A 22164-nucleotide genomic window follows, 5' to 3' on the forward strand; every position below is an offset into this window, starting at 1 on the left:
CACACTTGAAAATCAGGAGTTTTATATGATGGAAATACAATAATTTCAATAATTTATCAACAGAAACTTAGAGATCGCACTAATGTATCTCTCAGGGATGTATCATTTCTCAGTGATGAATGATACATGTTAAAGCAGATTTTGCCGCAGCTGAAAGCACTGCATTGCACTCTGTGTTGCATATACCTATGTATAATATAGAGCACGAAAAGCTAATGTATATTTTATGTTACAGTAATACCACACTGCCACGTACACCACCAGTGGGGGCAAGTACGTATTTACTGTATTAAAGTACATTTTTTATACTTGAGTATTTCCATTTTCTGCTACTTTAATACTTCTTTTCCCCAACATATTGGTGTAAAATAAACATTTACTCCACTTAACTGATTTGACAGTTCTTTGCAGATAAAGATTTCTTTTACAAAACATATGATGAATTATAAAATGTGATGCATTTTTATGGCTGTTACTACCCAATTGTATGTAAAGTTGATGGAATTAGATCTACACCTAACAGTTAAAGCAGTAAAAGGCTACTTACACTTTAATGCATCAGTATTAACAAATCCAATATAATAATATAATAAAACATACTATAACACTCACAGAGGAGTTTCTTCTGAGTACTTTCACTTTTCACAACATTTTGCTGATAATACTTCTGTACTTTTACTTAAGAAGCGACTTGAATGCATGACTTTTCCTTGAAATATTCACACTGTGGTATTAGTGTCGTGGCAGTAGTGGTAAGATGTCCTTAGCATGTGTCACTGTGATACAGTCATTTAACACTCACAACATCCTTATAAAAGTAAACTGGCAGCATTACACAGTAATTCCCACTTGTTTGTTAAACACAGCACAGCCCAAATCTCTGTTTGCATAATAATTTATTCACATATTTTTTCACATACTATATTATATTATTATTGCTGCAGTTCTGGAGCCTTTCAGTTATTCACTTTCAATATTCCCTCAATGGGATTCTATGTTAATATCTCTTTATATTTTTCATCTTCATGCATGCTGAGTATTACATTTCACAGGAGCAGGATGCAAATAAATAAAACAGTCTCTTTTTAAGTTACATGTCATAATCTATCCATTCTATAAATGCTTCAGTAACATGCCTTTTTCAAAGTCCATAAGGGAGGGAGGGGGGGGGAGGGGGGGGGGGACTTTTCGGAACATATATTCTCCATTAGAGGGTGAAGGCTTAACAAAGGGCACATTAATAATACATATTGTTAAAGCTGGCAATCTATGATTAATCTTCATTACCACCCTAACCCCTGTTTCCCCATCCAAGTGAAGCCCATCTACACCGCACAGGGAAAAGGCTAAGTGTAATTATTACATTTCATCTATGTACAGTAACTTTGAAATATGGCACCAAATCTGCTTGTGAAAAAAAGCTTGAGGTTACACGTTAAAATATTTGTGACTACAATACTTTTTCCTGTTTAACTGAAAAAATCTTTATATAACTCCATTCATCCCCTTAGACAGCGATCACACTTTAAGAGCCAAAGTGGAAACACTGGCATACTTTCCCCGACTGTTTTCAGTGGGTTCTGAGAGTATACAGCATGCCTTGCAGGCATTGGGAGCATTGTGGTGTGTGACACAGTGTTGGAAAGTAAATCTAACTCATCTTCAGTGCACCATGTGTCTCACTTTGAACAAAAGCTCCCAGGCAATGTCAGTCTGCTGTCTGATTGGCACCTAATGAAACAAAGAATATGAAGAAGAGTGACAATTTTTTAAGAAAAAAGCCTGGTACACTCACAAGAAATACAGTGGTCCAGTGTCTGCTGATAGTTTTAATGCCGTTGGTTTTTTGTTTTCGTTTCGCAGAACGTGTTAAAAAAAGGTGCTTGTTTGTCCGCCGAGTGACTTTACTCGAAGGTCACGGACAATGCAAAATAACATTATCTTTCTCTAAGTAGCTCAAATTAGCTTAGCATTCAATTTTCTGACTTATGTCAGACATTATCTTTTTTTCCCCACACATGCGTATGCATGCACACGCTTAAGCTCTTGCATATGCACATATAATTGGAAGATGAGGGGATTATTTCTGACCTACAGCAAAGGCAAATAATCAAGAACTTCAGATAATTCAACCTCAGACTATCTTTACAGTATTTTAATATTGTTAGTAATTGCTCAGTTAAATCTGTTGGGTTCTTTGAAGGCACCTAGTGTCACCTAGGCAGAGCAGAACTCTCCATCATGTAAGTTTTAGGTGTAAGCTTTGTTAAAGCAAGACAGTTGCGTTTTTAAGAAAGTGATTCTTCCCTCCTGAAGCGTCAAAGACTTTGTGAACTGATGCTTCCTCGTGACTACACAGTCTGTCTGAGTCCGTCTGTGCTCCTGAATAATAATACTTTAATAAAGTTTTGTGCCCTAATGATCGGGGGTCTTGGGCCAGGGAAAAGCTCTTCTCCAAAATGTGAGAGGTCCTTGAGCCCCCAGGCAGAGAAGCCTCTGTCAGACGTAGGCTGACTCACTAGACTGGGTCCTGCCCAGGTTTGGGGTCTGGGACAGGTGTGAAACATCCTTCTTGCGCACTTCACAGATGGACTTCCTTCGGGCCTGCACCCCTTGCATGGCCGTCTTTATCTTCCTCCAGCCAAGGTGGTTTAGCTCAGCCAGGTTGAGCAGCACACATACGCCGCTTACTGCAAACATAAAGACCAGAAACACGGTCTTTTCTGTGGGACGAGACACGTAACACTCCACCTCCTTTACGCACGGGTAGCGATCACACTCAAACATCCCTGGCACGTTAAAGCCGTACAGGAAGTACTGGCCGGCCAGGAAGCCGATCTCCAGCGCGTTGCGGAACACCACCTGGATGACATAGAAACGGGAGATGCCTTCCTGCCGTCGCACTTTGGCACTCTTGTGTTGAGGGAAACCTCGGGGTCCGTTGGGGATCTCCTTGACCTCCAGGCAGTCATGATCCTCCTTACTGCTGTCGGGGTGCACCAGGATGCCGTTGATGTTGCGAGAGTGTAGCTTGCGAGAGTGATGGTCATGATGGCGGCCGTGGTGACCGTGACCATGGTGATCCATGTAAGGATGCAGGAGAGAGTAGCTTCGGTCACGTGCTTTGGCAGACTGGTGGACGGAATATGTGATGAAGCACAGGCTGGGCGTGCACACCAAGATGATCTGAAAGACCCAGTAGCGGATGTGCGAGATGGGGAAGGCCTTGTCATAACAAGCCTGGTTGCAGCCGGGCTGCATGGTGTTACAGATGAACATGATTTGCTCATCCTCGTACACCTTCTCCCCCACAATGCCTACTATCAGGATACGGAAAATCACCACCACTGTCAGCAGGATCCTGCAGAGAGACAGAAGGAGAAGGAAAGGGCAGGAAGGAGAGGGGGCGAAAGGGAGACAGGCAATGTCAGTTAGTGAGGAACAAATGCACAGAGATTCAAGAAATATCTGGGTATGATTCTGACAATTTAAAATTGATTGATTGAAGTCTTGGTTCGACATAATCTAGCTGTTGATTGGATGCTGCTTTGTTCATGTTCACCGTGTACCCTAAAACCATTTCAGAGCAACAGAAATAAACGATTTCAGGTAAGTTGCAGGACCTATCTATGTGCCTGTGTGTGCATGGGTATGTTCATGCATGAATGTATGTGTGTTTGCACGTGTTATCACTCAGCTGCTGTGACAAACAACACCGTAGGATGGTAGAGCTGCACTCTAGATAGCATGCACACATGAGCTCACTACTCATAAAAGACTAAAACACGAGGGGTGGTCAGAAGATAAAGGTGATTTCAGCATCTTCGCTGCTAAACTGAAACAGCTAAACACTAACATGGACATCAGTGTGTGTGTGTGTGTGTGTGTGTGTGTGTGTGTGTGTGTGTGTGTGTGTGTGTGTGTGTGTGTGTGTAATGTGTGTACGTGCATGCGTGCGTGTGTGTGTTTGACTGCACATACTGTACATGCGTAAACAGTGATTGCCATTCCCCAATCCATTGATTTAAGGATTAGTGTTGTAAAATCCATTGTATTTTTCCTAACATAATTTCCGATAATATTCATTCCTGCCTCATCGTGTTCTGTCATGAATATTATCATTGTTGCAAAGCTATTTAAGAAATATTAAACTGATGTAACAATTATTTAAAATACCTTTTGACCTCTTTTCACTGGCACCATATTATGGGTGGGTCAACCAATGTGTCAAAATAGAGTCATAGTGTGAGTGCTGAATATTGCTGAACCATATATGCATATATGGCATCCAATAAAAACTGGGGGGACTTCCCATTGAGCCTCATTAGTGCATTGCTGCAGTTAGAGAGAGATGTGTCCAGGGTCTGGAGGATCTAGGGAGCAGTGCAGCTGCTTTTTATGCCCTCTGAGAGACTGGTGTGCTGTACTGTTATCTTCTGGTGTCGATCCAGCATGAGCACTGCGGAGGAGGACTGGGGCTTTAGGGCTGCACTGTCAGCTCTTTCTAATGAGCGAGGAAAGCCTGCACATCATGGGGCTCCCTGGTATTTATGCCACAATGCAGTGGATGTGCATGCTCCCTGCGTGGAGGAGCCAATTACTTAGAACACACTTGTTTCCAAGCACAGGAGGGCCACCCGAGGCAACTGGAGGGACAGACATAGATGGTGGCCCCAGGTGGGTTAGAAGAACTGGGGTAAATGGCAGCTATATGACAATAGCCTTTAATTCAGGTGATGTAACATTATACAATTCCTGTGCATTTTAAAATGCAGTTGGTCTTTGTTCTGTCTGTTGTTATGTCAAATGAGACTCCGTAGTGTAGCATTTAATTAGGCCTCAAACATGCACACACTCGCTTTCCATGGCCAGTTATCACAGCAATAAAACAAGTAGTGATCTGAAAAGTTAATTTTTTTCCTTGGGATGTGAAAAAATAAATGTCTTTCAATGAGGCAACTGAAGAGAGCTCGTGAAAGGGTAAGAGGTATAGCAGTGGAACACATGTTAGCGTGAAAAAGACTTGAAATAGCGCCGCAGTAGGATTGTTTCTACTCCACCTGCAAGAGCATGCCTGTTTTGTTTTTTTGTGTCAGCAGCAAGACACACACAAGGACACAGAGAAAAAAAAGGGAGAGTCAGCCATGTGTATGACTTGTGCAAAATGGCAAACATGTCCGGTCGTCAGTGCTCGGAGCAGCTGTGAGCATACACGCTACGCTGACTTTCAGTATGTTGGGAAATATAACAGAATAAAGCTTCTCTGCACCTTTGGTCTTCCAGAAGTTAGATGCGGGTTGTGTACGTTATTTTCATTCGGTCACTCTCTGATCCTTGTGTGCCAGATGTATCTGCCTTCACTGGTGGTTTGACAGCAGGGTGGATCTGACCAAAGGGCTGATATTGATTTTTCTCTGCACCACAAGGAGTCATTTGACGCATACTGCGCAATGAGACAGAAATCTTCGATCAACACTGCTCATTTATATGCAAATATTTGTTTAGATAATATGGGAAACACGAAACTAGTTCATACTGAGTGTCAGTGTGAGAATCTGTGGCTCTGGATGCTGATTTAAAATGATATTACAGGATAGAAAGCAGCTTACAGCACATCTGCATTCACTGTCTGTTTCACTATTCAAGGTCTGCTTCTTCTCTCGCCAGTCATAATGACTACATCATAATAACATTAACTAAATGTCACCAAGTCTTCCTGCTATCCACAGCTCTGTGTAGTGACACAAGCTCACAGACCGGACAGGGGTTTCAAGGTAAAAGTGTCCACTACAATGATCCTCTTTCTCTCAAATACTTTTGATCATTCAGACCTACCAGATAGTTTGAATTTTATTATTTACAGCTGTTGTGATCAAATCTCTGCAGATTAAAATACATTAAAATTAACACCTCTGTGTAAGCAGTTTGCAATCAACTGGAAACATGCTCTTCTTTATGTTCTGTGCAGACCAGTAGACACTCCTGTCTATCTCCTATCCTTATATACACACACAAGACTAAACTGTATCTGAGGCTTGCTTTAGTGGCAGCCTGCACCCTCAGGAGTTCATTTTGGTTCATTTTTGCCCGCTTTCTATGCATTATTTTACCTTTATACCTTTTAAACTGTCTCTACCCCACATGCACAATCTCCTTTTTTCAGCACATACTCGGCCAAAAGTCGGTCTTATCATTTCTTTGACAAAGTATAAAGCTGCCAGGAATCCAAAATACCAGAAAAATGACACAGTTCAAGGTTCTAAAAATATAGTTTCACTATTTATAGGCACAAATACAACTGAAAAACATAAGAAATAAAACTATAAAGCATATTTACATATGAACCGATTTAATCCCAACTCATTTATCATTTAAAGTCTATGTACATATGCCTGTAAATCACTGAAAATATTACTAATTCCAAGCTTTAATAATTCATGAGACACAGTGTGAAAGCCCCACATCAGCGCTTTCAACTGGTTTTCTGCTTGTTTCGACATGATATATAAATAACATTGCTAAATTTAACATAAACCAAAAGAAATTATGCATCCTCATCAACTTGTTAAGTCCAAAAGGGCCATGTTTATTGCCATGAAGTTGACCTCAAACATAGACAAATACCAGTGGAGAATTTGGTGGTGATGCTTTACCTCATTTGCATAGACAACGGGCACCCTGTGTAAATTAATTATAAATATGTAATTCCCAATGCTCTTTCCTAATTTGTGTAAATAATGTGACAGTGTGGATTAAAAACACAAGAACAAACAAGCTGTTCATGTTGGTGGGCTTTCCCCTTAATGTTCATGTTGTTTCTATTTACAGGTGACCACTGCAGCTTTGCTCACCTCAACAGTAAGAATTTTCAGACACACTTATGGACTTTCCTCAGATAGCAAAACTTTTCTTAAGTACTGTACTGCAGATATTCCGTCTATAGTTTGTTTGTTGTGCAGATTTATGTCGTTAAAAAAATTTCAAGACATTGCAAGTATTGAGTGTATGTGTGTGTGTGTGTGTACTCTACTGCTGGATAACAGGATAATCAGCACCGGGCAGATTGCTGCATTAGCAGAAAGCAGTGGACGAAGGTTATCTGCAAACATCAGTGTTTTAAGTCCTGCAGAATAACGAGCCAATACTGTACGTTAGCGCAGATTGGGACAGGACAGCCTGAATCTGCAGAATATTCAATATCCACCATAAATGATGAAAAGGATTTTTTAATGTTTAGTATCTCAAACCTCAGGGCAGCATACTAAAATAAAGCCACTGGCTGAGTCGGTTCAAAAAATAAAACGTGAAAAAGATGCAGTCACTACAATGCATAACATGGTTCCTTTAACCGAAAGTTCCATAAATGGCCATTAAATTATCTCCCACATCAGCCATCACCTCATTTAGCCACCCACACTCCGGAGGACCTCCCTTTAGACTAATCACTACATTTTCTGAGACTTTCTGAATCCTTCACACTGTGCCAGAGATTTAATAAGATTTGGAAGAAAGTGAATCTAGTCCGTATACCTGAATTGGGCTCACATGTGTAAGTTTCTATATATTTGTTTTACAATTTCCTTGTACTGCATCACTGACAGCTGTTATTTTCATAAAGTGTAAAGATCAACAGCACTCAAAGACAAGCTAACGTTGATGTCGAGAGGTGCGACAAGAGGAGGGAGTAAAGATAAGGACGTGATACTTGGCTGCTGCATAACTCTACAAACTGATCTGTAGGCAGCTGATTGACCTGTAAGATTGTGTGTATAGTGTAATGGTAGCTGCTCTTCAGCTGGTGTGTCGGCTGGACATGCAGGCTGTGTCTTTCCCAGAGGCTTTCACACACACACACACACACACACACACACACACACACACACACACACGCACACACACACACACACGCACACACACATACACACACACAAACACACACATACATTCATTCATACAGCAGCTGCTGTCGCCAGCCTCCAGGGACAACAATTGCCTCTAGCACAACAGATGCATTGGGAAACACGCACACACTTTACTCTCACACGCACATACGTATACACATTGTGAATATAAATTACCCGTTACTGTATATGAGTCAACAAACATAAAAAGTATATCTGCACATTTAGGTATACTGGCTCTCTGACAGTCCTCTAAAGGCTAAGTGCACTATTATATGTAGAGTAAAAATATTCTTCCCACCCACATGCTCTCAATAATAAGCTCCACTGATTGCTGATGGCAGAACATAATGAATAAAGACCTTACCAGGCATAGAAATTAGGTAGCTTAATTATCAGAGTGCAGACATTTCTTTCCTCCCGCCCCTCATCCACTGTTCCTCTCTCAAACTGTTTTAATAGTTTTCGGTCTTGCCCACGTATGAGGCAGACTTGTGTGACCGCCTGAGGTGCCACTAAGAGTCGGCGTGACGAATACATTCATAGAAAGCTAAGCTTGTGTGGTGGTTTACTTACTTCTGGCCTCTTTAAACACTTCAGGAGTATTTTACTAAGAGTATAAAAGATTAATGTTTTTTTTAAAATAGGATTCTTCAAAGTTGGGGATTTTACACAACATAGAGGCCTTTTCAAACTGTGAATTTCCTTTGTGCCACAACATGTGCAGAAATGTAATTATCTCACTTGCTCTTGCTCATACAACAACTCTGAAGGAAATGACTTCCAGCTGTTTTTCAGGAATAAAGGAGGAAAGTTAATTGGGGGAGACACTACAGGTAACTGACTAACAAAAATTATACCTAGGCTGAAATAGACATGAACAGGTTTAGAGTTATGATAATACCTTACTTACAATTTACAATTAAAATATCAGTAATAACCTATGCTAAAATCTTTTTTTCTAAAGATAGACTTTTGGTTGAAACAAACAAGTAACACAACCATTGCCTAAAGCTGGAGGATATTGTGTTTGAAGAAATTCTACACACAACTTTTTTATTAACTCACTGCACAGCCTAACCATGCGTGGTGATGATGTCAGTGTATACCAGATGCAGCCTTCCTCCATCCCATTTGTCTTTTTCTGGCATTCATCTCAATTCTAGGCAAGGCATGCAAACATTATGCAAAAGCAATTATCTCTAAAATAACTTGAAAACCTTCAAATTAATGATATCAGCATATTCCTAACCAGCATATTTTGCTGATTGCATCAATATGTGATTTTAGAATACAGTATTCCATTCAGTATTTGGAGCAATGACAGAGGTACATGATCAACACAAATATAAAAATAAAAGCAGAAGATGGGTTTAAATCCAGCGGGACACAGTGCAGATTAGTGTTATTTACACCCAGCCCACTCATTTTATGTCTGTAACCCATTTTAGTTTGCAGAAGTAACGTACTCTGCATGCAGGCCTTAAAGGAAAATTAAGCTCAGTAAAATGTATTTCCCCTTTCAACAGGACTAGACTTATTGCAACCACCTTGTTTTTTTTTGGTGTAGTAAATCGCCTCTGTGGCTGCATTGCATTCTGTACAACTGAAGACACGTATCAGCCAAATCTCTGCTAGCCCTGCAATGACTCATATATATGATAGTTAGTGAGAGAGAAAATCCCTTTCTCTTTGATTCTGAGGAACTGACAACAAAAACCTAATTCTTCCTGTTCATACAGTTTCTGTAGGTAATTGGAGCTGTATTCAAAATCCTACGTTGTGTTTACAGAATGTTTGGCAAGTAATATGTTAGAAAAGATTAGACACAACAAAAAAAGTGGACCCAGATGTTCAAGGTGCATCATTTTTGTGGGGGTTTAAGGGCCAATTTTCCCTGATGCCTTTAACGTTTTTCCCCTTTGTTGTGAAAAATTGTGATCATCTCACAGTGACAACTAACCAATCTGAACACAGATTTGGCTGAATGTATGTTACGTCAGCCTATAATGATGCAAGTAAATGAGGGAAATTGTGGGAAATTATATATGTTTCTAAGCTCCTTGGCAAGTGGGCTGCAAACCCTGTATAAGAATCATATAGTACATCTGAACCAATCAGTAGATGATGTAAATACAACATTACATGTAATTTAGCTGAATACAAGATGCATCCCAAATTAAATTTCTGTTCTGTTGAAATGTGTAAGTTAACATACTAAGTTATTTTATCAATCTTTGTCTTTCTTTCAGTTGTGGTTAACTGGAATTGCATGGCTAACCTTACAGTTAATTTATAATGACTGCTGGAGTTGTTGTCATGTTTTATCAAGTCATGTGATATAGACTATTAAGAGTGGTTAATATTGTGTGTTGAGTGAATGTGATGAAAAACTGCACTCTGATTATAAAGGAAATAAGGGTCTCAGGCTCCTTGTGCATTTTTGTCATGTTTCTTAATGTACTAAAATAGCTGGCAGTTAACCAGAAGCACATGGGACTGACATGGCTTAACCTCCTCAGTCATAATATTCAGTAACTCAGCTGACTAGGCATTACCCCACTTAGCCAGCTTGTGAAAATACAAGATGCAAAGATGTAGGATTCAAGGATGTAGAAAGAAATGACCTAGCGTGAACAGGAAATGTTTATAATTGTTTTTGTTCTACACAAAGTTTCTCACAAAATCTATTTCTATCGATAGCTTATATTGTTATATTGATACCGCTGATATCGTCATAGTTGATGTTACACTACACTGTGTCTACTGATAATAATAAAAAGTAATTAATGTGAACAATTGATGAAATATACATTTGCTGCAGAGTTAACCATGGCAACCACAATATCACATTTCAGGTGTTTTCATTTCATTGCTGTTGAAGTGTACAGAGCAGCCGACTGCAGTTGGAAACAAGGTTGAAACCTAAACAATGAGCTGAAAGTTGCTAAAGCGCTCTGCAGAGCTGACGGGAGCTGCAGAGTCGGGTGATAATTCTCTGTGGTTTGGTCACTATGAGCGACCCCTTTCACATTACACATAGTTTTTTATTTATTTATCGCTAATATAAATATGTTGATTTGTGCAGCTTTAAAGTGAACTATTTTAACAACATAACCCACAGTAGCTGTCATCAGATGTAAGGTGAACTGTGTTGTTGCTGCAAAAACATCAAGTTCTGACCTAAAAAGAAAGTTGAAAAAGTCTCATGGCCACCAACTCTGCCAACTTTATAGCAGATTATTCATATTTCTGGCAATGTGATGCTACCTGGCTGTCACTGATAATTGTTGCTAGAACTTTCTTCTTGGCTGCAAATTTCTGTGTTGCACCATTAATTGAGTTTGATACTTTTGATTCCATCATACTTTTAATTTGATTTGCCACCCATCCTGATTTTAACTTTGGTACGCAGCATACATTTTCATCAGCAATCTACTCTGAAAATCAGAAGCACACTAACCACATAAAGAAAATATGGCTCATGTACCAGACACTGCAATTCCCTCATGTAATACTTTAGTCGCGTACTATCATTTTGAAGATAACTCACTGTAAAAAATGTACTATAAACATTAATGAACTGCTATGGTAATTTAAAATGCGTTTTTATTTGGAATACAAAATACAACAAAACCACAGATCTTCAAAAAAATTGTCTATCTTAACTATCCAGTAAGTTTAACTTTAATATAATTGTAGATTTCTAAGACTGATATATTCATATTTGCTGGATACATCTTAACTGCACAATACAGAGGTTTAATATCATACCGCTTTACAGTCTACTTGTAGCTGCCTTTATGATCTTGAAATTATACCCCGAAAAAAATAGTACTGTACTTTTATGAGAGTTGACAATGGGGCCACCGGCCATTAAAAGGTTAATAAATCTTGTTCTAACCTAAGTAACTAAGGAATTCAAATATGTTAGGAAATCATTGAAATAAAGAACATTTAGGCCATGTATAGGGAAACATTACACGCCCGGTGAAGCTTACACACACACCATCAATGTGTTGCTAGAATGAATAATAGCCTACGCCGAATGAAAGCTGAGCTCAGCTTTACTGGCGAAATCCCCCTGTCGAACAGTATAATCAATAACATTCAACATCAGGGATTGCTACACAAATAAGCTAATGACAACTCTAGATGTGCAGAAAAATGGTTTCATTTAAAAGACAGTCCCGCTCCTCACCAGAACATGATGGATTACTAATCCTGTCAAACGCTGAAATATTGCTTACACTGTTTTGCTTTGCAATACAATCTTTTCAGACGCTATAGATTTTTATCCAGGAAGCTTATTATTAATGATACTTGAAATACATTTTGGTTCACTAGTAGACAGGATGATGCCCTCAATTAAAGCAGAGCATTCCTACATCTTAAATTATATTGAGAGAAGTAGGGTGCCCTTCTCAAAGTAGGGTATCTCCTTCTTGTCGATATCCTGACCTATTTAGGCAAAGTCGAGAGAGAGAACACAAAAAACACTCATAGTCCCCAATGTTCTGTAAAAAAACTCATCTGTATTTTGCTTTTAGAGCCAACAAACAAGGATGTAGATATTTTGGTTTCATCAAACCTTTCAGGACTGTCCATTCAAGTGCTGTTGTTTTGCCATATAAACAGAGAACCACTCTGTCCATTATATTAAAAGGCTGGACAAATCTGCATACATTTTTAATGAATGACTTGACATCAGTTGCAACTTGCAACAAGAGTCACATAACATTTATTAAGATTTTATGAAGTACTTATAATGCTAAAGTGGGGCGTGATAGATGTTAAATAATAGATATATCTATGTTACACAGGAAAAAACAAATACAAAGTAAATGGATATAGATTTTTTTCATAGAATAAATAAATTTAATATGAACAAAGTTCTATTTTCTAACATATCTATTATTGTGATTGAAATGCAATGTATAAAATGTAATGCAAAATCAATGATGAGTTCATTTCAGCTTCAACAACAGAGAACTTCTGCTTATTAAAGGAGTTGTTTATTCAGCCAAACCTGCTCTGCTGTGTTTGCATAGATGGTGAATATTGCATGTAATTTCTCTCAAGATGGCATCATCCTCACCTTTTATGAGAGTTACAGTTTGAGCATTACATTCAGATGAATGTAAAATAAAAAAAACACAGAGGTCTTGTGTATTTTTAGAAGTGTCCATCAATACAGAGGACACATATCGAGTTTGTGTGCAGACTGTTTCCTAAGTAGTGGGGTCAGTCAGCAGCTTCAGAGGAATGAGCTCTGACACAGATTCTCAGCACTAAACAAAACTTATCTTCCTTCCTTCCTTCCTTTCTCCCCCCCCCCCCACCCTTTTTGTTCACATTCTCTCCTCTCTATTCTTCCATCCAGCAGTCTTTATTATTTTATCTCCCTTAGATCACTCTAGTCCTCCATTATCTCTGCCTCTTTTTTTTCTCGCTCTGCTTGTCTTTGGCACTGACCTCACTACAGCATTGCAGTGTAAGGAAAGATGCATCAACACACTTCCTTCCTTTCTTTTTTCCTTCCTACCTGCAAGGTGTATATCTCAAACCCAAAGGCTTCATCCTCTCACGGTAGAACACACATACAAGCACACCTGTGTCCTGCAAAACACCTGAGCACCAAAGATGTAGTATGTCATGTTTTAATATAACATACAGTATGTGTATGATACATTTTATTGCCCTTGATTTTTATATAGAATATTTAGGGCAGTCCGAGAAGTTAAATGAAAATGTATAGAACTTATTTTAAAGAAAATAACAGCAATATCTCACACGTAAAAAAATGCGAGTCTACCTGGCCTGGCCCAGCAAATACACATGATGGGATGGCCCTAGATGCTAGACAAATGCCCTCAACATTCAATTGTTTGCAGTGTTGTGTAGCCAAATCTCTGTTTTTGGCAGACTGGCAAATTACACAAGCAGTTGTTTGTCCTGCTGGATTAAACATGTTTTGTGTGCATGAGAATATATATTGTCAAGGTTTTTAAATATGAGTCTCATAAGCAACAAAAATAAAGAGCATGAAAGGAAAAGTAAATTAATAATATGTTTAATTGTAGAAACAAGACTTGGCTATTTGTACATGATTCTGTTGGAAAGTGCTACACCAGACCTACCAACAAATCTCTGTCAGTTTAATATTGGTTGCAAACCTATTCTAAGTGTAAATTAATCATTATGAAAAATAAGACAACTGCAAACATTATCAAGGCTGCTGGTGTTATATATATTACCAGTATATCATCAGCATATCAACAGAAAAGCAATTTATTAATTTGGATGACAAAAATCAGGTATGTTGAAGTCAATAGAAAACATGATCATCTGTAGTTGTTGCGTAGCAACATTTTGCTTTGAAAGTCAGTCAAAACAGTCTCTAGAAAGAAATATTTGTAGGAATATTTGTAACAAGTATGAGTATGTTCCACTACAAATTCTGATCAAATAAGCCCAAAAACCCTGTATTTTTATTATATCCACCAACTACTGTATATTTATAGCACTGGTTGTGTCCTCACCAGTTAGCATGTTACCTCTGCCCATCAAGAACAGACACTTAATTTATTTATTTAATTAACATACTGAGTGAGATAATTTCAGACCCTTTACAGGCCATACTGAACTGCCAGTTATCTAATCCTGAAAGTCCAAGAGTCATTATAACTGTGAGTATACAGTCACTGGGGTTTGGGCTAGAGAATGAGGTTAATGCAGCCTTGACAATGATGTCTTCTACTGTGTTATCATGATAACAGTCATTGGTTATCCATGCACACGCTGTACATTGTCCAGTTAGAAGTCAGGCTTATTAAAACAATCACAATACACAATACATACACATTAAGCTTTGAATGAGTCATAATATGCAAGCCACCTGTGGTTAGTCAGAGGCACAGAAGCAACTCTCAATTTGTCTGTCTCTTTCAAAGACCATAATTAAGATAACCTATGCCACTGCGTAGAGATGGTCCATTTCTATTTTTAACACTGTTATGTATTCCTAGTTTAATTGTCTATCCTATGCCAGGGCATAGGTTAGCTTAAAACCTACAATTAAGAAACAGCTTAATTGTAGCTGGATTAGACAGTCTAGACATCCGACAATGCTATCTAACAGTGTCTCATGGAAGAACTATATTGAGATATATAGAGGGTTGGCACTCAAAGAGATGACTGACATGCAACCATGTTCCAAAGTTTTGATGCAGGGGAGACTTTTCAGCCATAGGGAGACATCACTGTTCTGTTCTTTGGAACAGCATCCTTTGAACTGCAAGCGCACACATGCAAACTCTTTCAAAAAAAACTACACACAGGCTGAACATCCTACATGTGATGCCATCTAGTGGTTGCTGCATGCTCCGGCCACACCCTGTGAAGTGCAGGACTTCACAATGCACAAAAGTGCAACACTACATCATAGTTGGTTGTGTTCACAAGTGCAACAGACCACACCTGACCACACCCAACTGGGTTGTTGGGTGTGGTCAGTGGTGCAACAGACTTGAACCTTTCAACCCATAGAGGTCAGTGCAACAATTTGACTCCATACATGATTTTGTGTGGAGTTGCTCATTAACAATCTAGGAGGCATCTTTACAGCACAAAATGGTGCCAGTGGTGAACAATTCTCCAACTTGCTGGTACATCCAAAAACATCATTCTGATCATTTAAATGTTAAGTGTAATTGATTTCCTGACCATGCAGACACATGCTTTGGATTAGGAATCAAGTCTTTATCTTTAGTTGTTTTTGTGTTATTTTTATTGTCTAAGAATGTGTCATGTCTGAAAATGTGTCTATAGGTAAAAAGCCAAGATCCAGACCACCACCTAATAATAAACTGCTACACCCTAACCCGATGTCTTTCTGTCCACCAAACTGTATAAGAATTCTCCAATACATTTTTTGAGATATCCTGCAAACAAGCTAGCTAACAGGGACAACAATAAAAACTGCTCCACTGCTGGGTTGCGCAAGGGTAAAAACAAATTTAGGGATCTCTAGCCTAAAATACTCACAAAATACTGTACAAAGTGATTCCGGAGACAATGTGTCTTGACTTGCATAGCATAGACAAGCAGAGTAGAAAAAGGGAACCTCATTGGAAAGCAGCTAATGTTACAGGTAATGCCCTAGGGTCAACTAGAGAGCCTTGTAGGACAAACAAAGTCTGAAGGAAGCCAAAACACATAGGGATCATTTACAGAACATTTCACTGTATTCAGCACAGTAGCACATAGCTGGTGTCCTGGGCATCACACAAACTACTTACTGTATGAGGGAATTATTTTACATAATATCATTCCACTAGCTCATGTTATGTTATTTTGGAAGTTTACACAGCGGGTAATTAATCTAGTAGAGTATATCATATGAGGAACAAAAACTGGTGCACAAAGGACTATTCTAAAAAGCACTGCTCATTTGCCTAAATGTATTTTAGGTATGTTAAACCAGTGACGTGCATGATCAACAAATAGCTCAAATTAAGCATTCAAGAGGGAGCCATTACATCATCAGAGTGTTAATTATGGCTTTTGAAAGAGGTAGCAGACAAATTGAGAGTTGCTTCTGTGCCTCTGAAAAACTGTAGGTGGCTTACAGTCATTGAATCATCCAAAGATTGTGCTCACAGGGTATTACTGATTCAGCTGCCAGGACTGGATTTTAAAGCTGCATTAAGTAATTTTTGACCACTAGGGGGCGGAAAGACTCCAAAACAAGTTCACAACAGTTAGCAATTAGCTTATGAAGTTATTATGGCTAACATGTTAGCAAACAGTTGCCTACTTACAAATCCAGCAGAAACAGAGCAACACGGACATCCCTTTGGTCTCCTTTTTCTGGCCACCTGTTGAATGTAATTCCAATATTCACTGGCATTTAGCCCTTGTTTGGTCTTCCGGCGCGTGAGAAAAATATTTGTCTCTTTTTGGCTTGCTAAATGTTCGAGTTTCTTCCCCAGTTACTTCGGCTCTTTGCCATTTCGCGCTGGGCAGTTAGCATACAATTAGCTTGTTTTAGCTTCTGAGTTGGGAGCGGCTGCCCACAGTCGTATACGAGCCGACATTGTTTTGGATTTGTCGCTCCGGAAACCAAAACAATGAGCTAAAAATGTCTGAAAGCTGTGAGCTTCGTAGTGAGTGACCCCCATAAGCAGGAGGGAGTCGTATCATTAATGGCACAGAATATTGCTTAATGCATCTTTAAATCAAGTCAACATGCTGTACTATATGCAGGTTTTCATTCCATCTGAGGACTATACCAGGTGATTTCATTGTTTAAGGCACTTTCAACCACAGAGGAAGAACTCACTGAAATGACTTGGTGTAGTGTTTTGATTGGAAGGAAAATCTCCATCACACATGGTTTCAGATCCCTGGTCAACAGAGGTTTTGCTATAATGCGGCTCACATCATCTCTGTTGCTCTGATAGAGTTATAATGTCACTGATTTTGAAAGATAGCCTTATGGTGCTGTACACACAGTGCTTAGTGTAGTCAATAAAGGCATGAGGCCAATTTTCACTCTTTTAACTTGCACATAGAGCAACACACACAAAAATCCACTGGAGCAGAGAGAAGTTTAGGCCATGCCCTTGTTGCGGACTACCTGAGGTCTGGGTTAATGAGCACAGCAGTGAGTCAAATTCATAGTCTCTCGTGGCTTTGTCTTTTTTTCTGAAAAAGCAATTTTTCGAATTACAAATCTACACAGTCGGGTTTCACAGGCTAAACCACTTTGACTCAATTTTCCAAATGAGCGTCCCAGCGTGATATTTGGATTGTGCTTAATGGGTGGAAAATTTCATTTAATCACACAGAGAAGATGTGAAGCACATTTTTCACACAGATTTTACAGCATGTCTCCATGGCATGTCTCCACTGCTAATCAAACTTAAAGCTCATCTGTTCAACCCTCCACCACGAACCATTCTCTCACAAAATATGAGAAGAGTCTGAACAGACTTTCACTATGATGCAAATAAGTCTGCTGATAAGAACAAATGAACTTGTTTTTTTGTCTCAAGTTCGCTCAGAGTTCAGACCCATTTTCTCCCCCTTTGATTCTACCTCCCACACCTGCTTGCTCACCATCCTTTCATCTTCCGCACCTCTGCTCTCCTCTCACTCCCTCTCCCCTCTCCTCCTTCTGTCCTATTGGTCTGTGGCCAACAGCATCAAGCATTATCTATCAATAGCTAGACTAATAGGTAGTATCAACACAGGAACCTCTCTGAATTAACCATAATGCCCAGTTAAGCCTACTATTGATTATGTGCAATTAGTTTATCCCTTCACTAATGATGGGTGTGGAGGATAAGGGTGAGGAGAGCAGGGAGGAGGAAAGGACGGGGGAGGCAGTGATGACTGTGGGGGACTGTAGAACAGAGGAGAGCACTGGGACAAGCCTGAGGAGGGAGGTTCATTAACTGATACATACAGAAAAACGTACACTGTAAGCTACAGAAAAACACCCCAGGTCACCAGTAGATACAAAACCAGAAAATAAAACCTTGACAAAATTCCATCAGTGTCTTACCTTCCAATCATGGTAGAGTGCTGCTGGACAGCAGCCTCCAGCAGCCTCTCCAAAATGGTCCATTCCCCCATGGTGATGGAGAGGTGGCAGGGCTGTCAGAAGAAACAGGACTTGGGAAACCGACCCCTCTTTCTCCAGCGGACTCCTTCTTCTTCTATTTCTTCCCAGGACCGGCCTGCCCTCTTGTGGACCTGCCGGCCAGCGGGGGTACACCCAACCCCCGTCCTGCACCAGCTTCCTTTTGACCTCTACACGTTGACGTGGCCGCTCGTCAGTGCGTCTTTGACTGTGTGTGGGAGAGTGAGTGTCTTCTCCTGGGCCTGTCCCGCTGTGCTTCTCTTCCTGGTGGAGGAGAGGTGCTGTGCTGATTGACTCCCCCTCCTCTCTCCCTCAGTCTCTTCCCTTCTCCCCCTCCCCTGTGCGGTGATGCTTGTCCTCCCCCTGCCGCACCACTCTGTTCTGCACTACAGCATATGCTATAGCTCACTGTATGACAACCATGATCACCCTCTCTTTTCCACTTGCCTCTCTCTGTCCCGTTGTTCTTTTCTCCTCTGCCTCTTCCTCCTCTGTGCCCGCCTTCGTCCTCCACCCTACCCCCAGGGCACTCCTTGTACTCTACCTGCACTTCCTGCCATCAGTGCTGTTCTGCGCTCGTCCTTGCATTGTGTAGGATCTTTGCCTTTGCTGCACCCTTGCTACTCTAACCTAAACACACACACACACACTGCATATCTGATCCTCCTTGGCTCACCACAGCAAACAGAACCGTAAACACACACACTTGCACTCGATGACAGCTTTGAATCCCACTCACCCACTTCCTACTGAGGACTGCAGATCCCCACCAGCACACAAAGCTCCTGCCTGCTAAATGTCATTTTAAGACTGGAGGAATGGTCGCTCCCACAGCTCCGAGTGCTACAAGGACCAATAAAAACCTGCATACACATACACACACACTCACACACACACACACACACTCAGAGCCGCACACACAAACACGCTGCCACCCAGCCCCTCAGTAATAAATCAGCTGCCTTGCTGCATCCAGTGAGGCTGAACCAAGGCAGTGTGCTGCAGACCTGCTGTCCTGCGTTGTCCCCCTGGCTAATTTCTGCACAGTCCAATGCCCAGAGTCATGTCTGCCGCAGAGAGCGGGGATGAAAAGCTGTCCTGTGAAGCCTATTTCTGGGCTCCATCATCTTGCATCCCACTCTCCCCCTCCTCCTGCTCTCCATCAACCGCCACTCTCTTCCTCCTTCCCCTCCTTTGCTCACATTTGTGTGCAGATCTCAGTCTTGCCAACTACCTCTATCTCAGCGTTTGGTCCTCATCTCTGCTTTGTGCTCTCCCTCTCTTTCTCTGTGTCGCTTTCTCGCTCATGGAATCGCTCTATCTCTGTCATACTCTGTGAGCATGCAACACCCCCCCCCCCTCTTCCTTTTCTAATAGATCTGCTCTCTCTCCTCCCTCTCCCTCCCTGCCTCCTTCTGGTAAATGTGCTTGGATTGCTACCCTGATCGCTGCTTTACTTATGCTTGCAAGAATGCCTCCCACCGTACTGGTGTGTCTATTCCTGCCTGATGTTGAAAAGGGATTTGAGATCTAACCGTGCCTTCTACACTGACTCCACTGCAATCCTTTGTTTCAGTCTGGAAGCTCGGCGGTGTTTCCCGTACTCTCTTTCCTCACTCTCTCTGTCACACATCCACCCCATGCTTCCAGGAGGAGGATTACAGGGAAATAGTGGCTCTGCTCCACCCCATAGCCTATCTATCTCCTCCCTTTCTCCATCTGACTGTATTGGGGATGACAGCACATGTATTTTACCCTGACCCAACCCTCATGCCCGTGTTCTATTTCCTCTCCTCATCTTCTCTTTCTCTTCCTCATTCTGTCCATTTCCCTCATCCTCCATTACAGCCCCTATGCTCTCTCTCCCTCTCAGGAGAGATGAGCGCTGTATTGTACTTTACTGTGACATTGAAAGCTGCATTCATTAGATCTGTATTAAGGTGGTGTGGAAATGGGGTGGTCTCCCCTTCATTACACATACAGATACAAGTGGATGTATGATGTGTAATTAACATTCTCACACACCTATACAGTAAAAGAATACATGTCTATATCCTCATCTAAGACACAAGAAAATAGAGGAAACATAACAAGAGAAAAGAAAGAACCACAAGTTTTTTTTTTCTCCAAGATGTGAGTCATAGCAAGGTTTTCCCATCTAGAAGACTGAGTCAAGTAAATGATGCAGTGGCATAACATGAGACCAGCACACTAGAATGAAGTCATGGCTTGAGGTGACAAGTTCAATTCACTTATGCTGCAATTCCTTTTAGTTACGCTTCTTTGATTTTGGATGACATGCTTTTCTAGTTGACAGTTTATTTGTTGCAGAATAAGATGCATGCCTTTGGGGTGCTTTGGAAATTTGTATACCACCTTCATATCCTCAAATCCTGTGCTGTTGTATTTCTGAAAACATCTAGCAAATAGCAGTGAGGTGTGCAAATTTACAGCCCTTACACAACAACCTCTACAGTACATTAGTGATCGATTGATCTATCTAGTTGTGTATGTGCATGAACATGTGCAAAATCCCTCTGCATGTGTGTGTGTGAGAGAGAGAAAGAGAAAGACTGAGTGGGGGAGACAGAGCAAAAGAGGATTTTGTTAGTTCAGCATCTTCAGCAAGGGGACTTGGGGTCTTTCCCTTCTCAAGGACATATGGTGTAGGAGTGCTGCTGAGGAGAGGAGGGAGGGGAGGCGGGCAGTGGAGTGTGATTATGGCTCTAGTGTGGCGAGGTTTGGGTCGCAAGCAGAGCAGCTGAAGCGCTGGCATCAGCCGGTCGGCACTCCGAGATGAGATTTCAGAGCTAGATGGCACATGAGTGAGAAAAAGAGAGGCGCAGGTGTGTCTTCAGTGACCTAGAACAGCCAGCGTCAAGCATGCATAAGCACATATACTGTACTCAAGCACTTGTAATGCATCACCATATAATAGCATTAATGATAACACAAATGCAGTTCACATTAGTGTAACAACAAGGGTCCTAGGGAAAAGCCAATGTGTCTTAGTGCATGTACTAGTAAAAACAAAACCGCAAATGTAAAATCTGGCATGCTTACCTACAGTATATTCTGCAGGGATCCAATATTTAAAAATATATCATTTATTTTCAGTTTGATCTTATAAAAGATGCCCACATAAACATACCCCATACAGTATATGTCCCTTATACATATATGTCCACATATAGGCAAGGCAAGGCAAGGCAAGGCAACTTTATTTATATAGCACATTTCAGCAACAGGGCAATTCAAAGTGCTTTACATAAAACATGAAAGAGCAGTTAGAACACAATTAAAACAATTTAAAAGACAAGAACAATTTTTACAGTGCAGTATAAGAATTTAAAGAACTGAGAGATAAAATACGCGAATAAGGCGCCGTTAAAACATTTAACCATTACCCATGATTGACAAAAACGTTATAGTATATAGGCTACTCTATGTCTTGTTATGTAAAAGTGGCATTATCCTCAGAAGGGTAATATGGAAATCAGAGGTGATTCTATGATCATTATAAATCGTGGTTAAGTATTCAAATGAATGCTGGTAGAAAGAGCAGACCCCAGCTTTGTCAGTGCCTCAGCAAGATCCCTGCTATTTCAATTGACA

The 22164-nt window shown here is 40.5% G+C and overlaps 1 protein-coding gene across 2 annotated transcripts; it reads right to left on the minus strand.

The window, feature by feature from the left end:
• Nucleotides 1-877: 877 nt before the first annotated feature.
• On the minus strand, nucleotides 878-20257 carry LOC120575596 (gap junction delta-2 protein-like). Of its 2 annotated transcripts, XM_039826393.1 has the most exons (3): nucleotides 18472-20257; nucleotides 16724-16780; nucleotides 878-3361 (listed from the first exon to the last, which is right to left on the minus strand). In XM_039826393.1, exons 1-3 carry the CDS (start codon nucleotides 18540-18542, stop codon nucleotides 2500-2502), a joined length of 990 nt encoding a protein of 329 aa, XP_039682327.1. In that variant the 5' UTR covers nucleotides 18543-20257; the 3' UTR covers nucleotides 878-2499. The 2 variants fall into 2 exon arrangements, with proteins under 2 accessions (XP_039682327.1, XP_039682328.1); XM_039826394.1 differs by lacking the exon at nucleotides 16724-16780 and having other exon boundaries at nucleotides 18472-20253.
• Between the last annotated feature and the right edge of the window lie 1907 nt (nucleotides 20258-22164).

This window comes from Perca fluviatilis, chromosome 16 (assembly GCF_010015445.1).
Source record: "Perca fluviatilis chromosome 16, GENO_Pfluv_1.0, whole genome shotgun sequence".
NCBI lineage: Eukaryota > Metazoa > Chordata > Actinopteri > Perciformes > Percidae > Perca > Perca fluviatilis.

What these genes read in the sequence shown, in the direction of transcription:
- LOC120575596 (XM_039826393.1), bottom strand. Translation starts at nt 18,542, where the DNA reads ATGGGGGAATGGACCATTTTGGAGAGGCTGCTGGAGGCTGCTGTCCAG. An exon ending in CACTCTACCATGATTGGAAG is followed by an intron (nt 16,781 to 18,471) that starts GTAAGACACTGA and finishes TACATTCAACAG; the next exon opens with GTGGCCAGAAAAAGGAGACC. An exon ending in GCTCTGTTTCTGCTGGATTT is followed by an intron (nt 3,362 to 16,723) that starts GTAAGTAGGCAA and finishes GTCTCTCTGCAG; the next exon opens with GATCCTGCTGACAGTGGTGG.